The sequence below is a fragment of the Dendroctonus ponderosae genome, unplaced genomic scaffold (genome assembly GCF_020466585.1).
Source record: "Dendroctonus ponderosae isolate FM_Combo_2020 unplaced genomic scaffold, Dpon_F_20191213v2 Dpon_F_20191213_1, whole genome shotgun sequence".
NCBI classification, from domain to species: domain Eukaryota; kingdom Metazoa; phylum Arthropoda; class Insecta; order Coleoptera; family Curculionidae; genus Dendroctonus; species Dendroctonus ponderosae.
In genome coordinates, this window is record NW_026017110.1 from 12,797,364 (window position 1) to 12,804,522 (window position 7,159).

General features: G+C 32.1%; 1 protein-coding gene across 2 annotated transcripts; it reads left to right on the forward strand.

Annotated features, from left to right (window-relative positions):
• The first annotated feature begins 94 nt into the window (after window positions 1-94).
• LOC109544332 (GTP-binding protein SAR1b) lies at window positions 95-6,198 on the forward strand. 2 transcript variants are annotated; one of them, XM_048663660.1, is made up of 6 exons: window positions 95-225; window positions 516-564; window positions 3,614-3,733; window positions 4,113-4,178; window positions 5,255-5,490; window positions 5,545-6,198. In XM_048663660.1, exons 2-6 carry the CDS (start codon window positions 522-524, stop codon window positions 5,659-5,661), a joined length of 582 nt encoding a protein of 193 aa, XP_048519617.1. In that variant the 5' UTR covers window positions 95-225; window positions 516-521; the 3' UTR covers window positions 5,662-6,198. The 2 variants fall into 2 exon arrangements, with proteins under 2 accessions (XP_048519617.1, XP_048519608.1); XM_048663651.1 differs by lacking the exon at window positions 3,614-3,733 and adding an exon at window positions 3,413-3,568 and having other exon boundaries at window positions 118-225.
• Window positions 6,199-7,159: the final 961 nt, after the last annotated feature.

The following is a 7,159-nucleotide window of genomic DNA, read 5'->3' on the forward strand; positions in this document are numbered from 1 at the left end:
CGATTGTTTTAGGGGCAATTTATAAACAAATCTATTATTCTCATATTGAACTTGCTCAGACGTTTAGAAATTGGACTATTGGCGTCACTGTTGAAAGTTGACAAACCAGTTGTAAGTTGTGACATCACACATCGTTATAGTGTCAATCTGGTTGGCTCTTTCACTTATTTTAGTTGAAATTCGCTAATACATTTTTAGAATTTTTCCGTTATATAGTTATTTTTGGTATGTATTGTGCATTCAACTGATGTATTTTTTAATTCGAATGTTTATTATGGCATAATTCCATTGTTCTGACGGTTTCTCGTTGTTTGAAGTGACGTTTTACATTGTCAGTGAATATAGACTGCATAATTGTTTTACAAAAAGCTAGTTGTCTCCGAAATAATTAATGCTTAAGCATTGAACCTTGGTCTCGCACTTTTGATACATGAAACTGACTAGTCACTGATTTAACTATAATCAGTTAGCAAATATATCCAACGTTGTATTAACTATCGCGTTTTAATTTACAGATCATCATGTTTATCTGGGACTGGTTTACTGGAGTTTTAGGCTATTTGGGTAAGTGCAAAGTAATCTAGAAATGGAACTGTCCTAACTATGCTTTGTTCATGTTCATCAGTCACTGAATACAATTTTAGTGGACATATTGTAGAACCTTAATTCACTAGAATTTGTTAATGAAATTATTCAAAATTTCTTATTTAATAAATTTAATCAACTTTTTGAAGGTTCAAATATTTCCTTAGCAATTTGGATTTTTCTTTCATTTCTGAACGGCAAACCCGTTTTAACAGAAATTATGCTATATGCTAATACTATAGGGCGTACGTAGATACTAATTACTATAGCAAAGATTAACTGGTTTGAAAAACAATAACTTCCGTCATGTAATTTAATCGATCTAGATAATATCTGCAAATAAGGTGAAATGTAATTGAGTAAACCATTCAAATAAAGAAAATTATAATTAAATTGGGTGACATTTCTTTAACTTTCGCTACAGACGTGAAACGTGCCTTAACAAATTATTGCCCAGGTTTCGTGTCCTATTTAGGACAACTGCTTTTCATAATTATTAATTATTTTGTCAGATGATCGCAAATTACTGAAGCTAAAAATATATGCTCAATCACTAAACCCTTTGGTCAGAAAACATTTAAATCTACAATTCTATTATGAAAGATCAAAGAATTCTTTAACTTTTAAGCTAATTTGATGTGAAATATACTCACATTTATATACTCCAAATATTAAAATTATATAATATCACTCAATCTCTACCCAAATCACTAGGTATCAAAAATAAATCACTGTGTGATATACATACTCATATTATTTATTATATGCTCAACAAATATTCAATCAAAATCATACTATTAATGTGGATAAAAATATTATTATTATAAATTGATGTAGGTAGATACATTCAGCTAAGATCAAAGGGTTACTTTGTGAGACACACAGTTTCATTGTTATTAAAACATTCACAATACATGCATGCATTAATAGACAGGGTGTCCCACGCATATATGCTTAACTCTAACTAAAAAACAATATAAATTTAAGTTCTCGCAACGATTCTGAATACTTTTTATGAATAAATTTTATTATAATAAATGACAAGCGCGTCATCAACACTGCCCAAATGACAAAATAGTCCGCAATTAGATTTTGCAGAGCCAAAAAAAAGTGTATTTTACTTTGACAAATCAGGTCCTACTTTGATACAAATTCTTTCAGGAAAAGTTGAAACAAAAAACTCTGTGAAAAACTAATGTTTGTTTAATTGAATCCCTCATTTTTCTATCAGGAGCGGGTTTTTTTACAGTTATTACATACTTAATAACATAAATATTCTGGTGCAGTATGGTAATTAATGAAAATGTTCCTTTAAAGCAATCAAATATGTTTTTTATTGAAAAATGTTTAAGTTGTTTGCAAGTTTAATGGTTGAAGTACTTCTTTTTGACGCAAAACACTATTTTGTTATTTAAAATAACCACGCTTGCCCATCATCATTCCGTAATTCTGTTGAAAGTTGTTCTCTTTCTAAATAAGAAAAGCATAAGATGACGAATTTGCAATATAATAAACATTTCAGGATTATAGTATTTTATCAAGTTTGTCATCTTAAGTTAGTTATTTTTAAACCTATTAACTAAAGTCGGTAAATGTTTCAAATGGGTCGAAGATTAAAGTTGAATTAAGAAAGAATTTTTTTTATTTACTATTATACAGGGTGATTCAAAATTGGCGTCATTCCTCTGGAGGTGTTGTCTGGCGCTGTTATAGGAGTACAGAAAAATAGTAAAAGAAATTAACTGTTATTAAAAACTGAGAAATTTGCAAAAAACTATATCAGAAATACGGCAGCAATGTATTTATATGTATTTTTTTTAAATTTATGTTATTGCATTAAAACAAAAAAATATTATTATTATTATACGGAACAACGGTTTCTTCTCAGAATTGGTCTCCTAAATGAATCAATAAACGGTGAAATATGAATGAATAAAATATCTTAGAATGATCGGCCATTAATTAAATTAATATGTTGCAGACCAAGTCAAATTATTGAGAAAACTAACATAGATTTTACATAACATTAGCGACTTGTATCAGTAAAGCTCTATTGTTAAAAGTGTTTTATAACCATCATATCTTGATTAACGGAAAAATGCAATTTTAAAGAGGATTATTACTTTAATTTAGCATTGTTCAAAATAAAATTACAATTACCCTGACAAGTGACTATTTTTGTGTCGATGTAGCAAAAAAAAGTTCAGATGCATAATAAATAACTGCAAATTATGTTTTAGAAAATGATACAATTTCATCCCAATGGACCCCATGTTTCTAAATAATGTTTGTTTGATTTTGCACTCGTATTAATCGCCCTAGACATTTAATTCTGGAAAGAAAGCAATTTGAAAAATAAACTAAAACATATTTTTAAATGCTCTTTTCCTTCCGTTACACGGACACGGTATATTTTGGCTTTGTATTACCTAATATTATATTTTTAATTTATGTTATTAACAATTGTCAATTTCCATTTATTGAATGAGTACTAAATGAAACAAAATAATTGTTTTCGTTGATTCATGCTGATTTTTTAGCAAAAGTAAAATGTTTAGATTTAAAGTGATGCAAAACTGGCAACAATTTAGACTTGGGGTTTGTTAATTTTAAGCAAAATCACAGTGACACATCAAGATAATGTTTTTAATTAAGAGATACAAATTAATTTAAATTTGCCATTTTACCGCTAAAATTACCCCCTATCTTTTCATTTCACATTTTCTAGAGTTGTATAACGAATTTTAATGTTTATATCCCGTACCATCCTTAACATCCAATAAATCATATGGCGATTGTATTTCCCAAATAATCGAAAATGATGTAGGCTTATTGAGCACGAAACGGAAATATGTATTTCTGGGACTGTCCCGTTCAGGAAAAGCGACGCTAATTAAGCAGTTGTTTGAGGAAAATGAAATCGATTTTGTGCCACATTCATTACAATCGACAGACATTGCAAATTTGTCACAAGACCCGTTAGGTAAGATATTTGTGGATTTTGTTAATCGTTTGCATGTGCGTCTAGGTTTGTGGAAGAAATCTGGCAAGCTTCTCTTCCTGGGTCTGGATAATGCGGGAAAAACTACACTGTTACATATGCTCAAGGACGATCGGCTAGCTCAGCATCTTCCCACACTTCACCCTAGTAAGACTAATACTTCTTTTTGTTTTGTTTTATTTCCAAGAATAATTACTTGTGAAGTTCATCGAATCATGTTTAAAATTGATATACATTGTGGAGTTGTTAATTTTTATAGGAGTTGCGATTTGATTGATAATAATGAAGTATAAATATTGAATTGTGTTTAATGCCGATTTGACTGAAATTTGCTTTATGCTAGTCGAAAATGATTCGAGGTGGACATTATCAAATCGCAATTTCTTCAGCACCTATTTTTCTATATACTACTACTTTTAATTTCATAAATATGTATAATGAATTTCGGGATGTTTGATGATTTTTAAATAATTCATAATTAGTTACTTTAAAGTATTTTAACTAGCTGATTTTTTTTCCATTTTAGCATCAGAGGAACTTTCTATTGGAAACATGAGATTCACAACTTTCGATTTAGGAGGCCATTTACAAGGTATGTTTCTTTGTTTTTTTTTTTTACTTTTCAAAAGTAACTTATCAAAGTATTAAAGATGCAGTTTAAGGAAGAAATGTTTGGGCTTGGGTCCACATAACAGATACAATTTTTTTATGCAAAATGCCTCCCTATACCGCGCGGTAATATTGAGAGTTGTCTAGATAAACCGCATATCTTTTAGGCTTCACTGACTTTATCGACGTACTGTTTTTAGCTATCAAATACATTTGTCTTCACAATATTGGCAGCAGGGTGGAGCTTCTCAGTGTGTTTTTTTATGTACAAACGTTTTTTTTTTCACCCATGTTGGTCATATGGCACAAATAAACGACTTCAAGGCGTTCGAAGTTACATCATGTAAAACACACAGTTATTTGTGGGCGATTGGAATAATACATCCAAAAGTAATGTAGAAAATGTATGTGAATAACTCATTTCACAATAGAAAAATACATTAAAAAAATAAGTTAATATTCTCAATCGCACCTCAACATTGCCCACGTTTGTGATCCGGACATGGACTCATCCATAAGCCGGATGTTATCTCCTTCTAGCCATTAGTTCGTTATTGAATCGAAATTTACCAAAAGTATGAAATACTCAGCTGGTTAAATATTTACTTAAAAATTATGACCCACGACTGAATTGTACAATACGAACATTATGAGAAATCTACTCACATTATCATTATACGGCCAATAAGTATTTAGTAAAATTTCAATAACTTATTCTCAGACAAGAATATATTGGGCCAATCAAATTTTTTATACCTACTCGTAACACTGCCTTAAAAATATTCTCCCTATGGTTCCTAAAACTTTGTAGCTTGTCTTCCCATATATTTGGCTTGCTATAAAGTGAAACGTCAATAAGTTGAGTTACTTTACTAGTTCCACCTCTGGTTCTTTATGTATTCAGATACTGTGAAATTATTCAGAGATTATATTATTATCTATAAAGTATTTTTATTAAAAAAAAAACAGAGAAACTGTGTCATAAGAACTCACCCGAAAACATGTACTTATATAATCATTTAGAACTGAGTACTTCAATAAAAACGGTATTTTTTGCAGCAAGAAGGGTGTGGAAAGATTATTTCCCAGCAGTTGATGCTATCGTGTTCCTAGTAGATGCAAGCGATCGGTCAAGATTCGTCGAAAGCAAACAAGAACTGGACTCTCTATTAACCGATGAAAGTTTAGCAAATTGCCCAGTGTTGATTTTAGGCAACAAGATCGATTTGCCCTCTGCCGCTTCAGAAGATGAACTTAGAAATTATTTTGCCCTGTTTGGACAGACAACGGGAAAGGTAAGTCAAACATTTGAATTATAAAAGTGGATACACGTGTGAGTAATTTTCAAGGGAAAAGTACCAAGAACAGACCTTCCTGGCCGTCCACTGGAATTATTCATGTGCTCGATTTTGAAAAGGCAAGGTTACGGCGAAGGGTTCCGCTGGTTGGCACAGTACATCGACTGAGTCACTAATATAATTTATTTGTCCCGTGAAATTTTTTTTTTGTTAAGAAGGAACGTGTCAAAATCTGATCGAACACCACACAAAAAAAATTCGGAACGTTATAGGTAATTATTTATTTAAAGCGTTTCTTTCCCATAAATTGTTTCCGTTTATTGTTAAAGCTTCCCCGTTGACTAGTCTTGTTGAAATAGTGTTAGGTAGCTAAACGATTTTATCTGTTTGTGCGGGGTGTTTATATAACTGGGTTTATACGATCATTTCAGCTCGCTTAGCCATATATTTGACTTTTTTGTTATCTATAATGTTTCTTAATCCTATGAAGGTTAAAAAAGTAATAGAAGCACACGTTCTGGTCTTCAACAGCGCTGCTTAAAATTTTAAATTGCTATTACATTTGTATGTAACGAGTTTTTGCAATTATTACTTGAGTAATTGCTGTTACCTTGTTGATAATTGGGGGAAGTCGACAACTGATATTACACATTCTTTTAAATATACTTGTACTTTTTTGATAATAAATTGTGTTCTCGTACCTTAGCAAAGTTTTTATCAATTTCCATTATAGTAATAGGTGCCATATCAGAAGTGGGGAATTCAGATTTCACCATTCGCACGTCCTAGTGACGCCGGAACTATTTTTGTCACTTCTGATTTAGATATTTTTTACTTTGTAATATTGCATTACATAAAGATGTCACTGTTCTTCAACTTCGTACAGGTCAAGTGATTCATAAAATGCTATTGCAACATTAGAGGATTAATATAAACTCGACAAAAATTATCCCCAGCTTTGTAATTTGATAAATGCTGAATAAATTTGAGTATTGTTAGCGACTTAATTTTCAGAAACAGCAACAGATTTGATCAAATAATTCGTACTCTTTACTTTTTTTTTTTTGTTTTTTTTGTTTGCCCGGCGGCTGGAGGAATAAAAATCTTCGCGAAGACACCCAGTGTTCCGAACCCTGGGTAGTGTTGGATTCTTACCAACTAAAAAACCCCCTTTTTGGTACTACGAGTTTTCGGGAGTTATCCTTTAAAACTTGTAGTCCTCTTTAAGAATTTGTCAGCTCCGGCATCCGTATACCATAGCATCGCATTCTCTCCATGCTAGCTGCTTGCTAGCATGGACATCTTATTAATTTACACCTTACTTCTATGTGCATGGTAATTGCTACCACAGATTACAGAGTACCGCTGTGATCTGCGATTACTACTATCACTACATAACCTCACTTACAGCTTACGCCGTTTGCTACCTGTTGCCCTATTGGGCTAGTTGGTGTCTGGGCCTTTTTTCCCTCCAGATCCCAGATTTTCAGGTGTGTAATTTACAAGATTTTGCAGCTCTTCGTTGGAGTGCCTTCCAGCTTTCTCGAAGTCTTCAGCCGCTTTCCTTGTGTGAAACTCTCTTAGTGGCTCCCACTCCAGGTCCCTGTAGATTTGGGAGTTTCTAACAAACCAGGGCGCATCTATGGCCATCCGCAGAAGTTTGTTT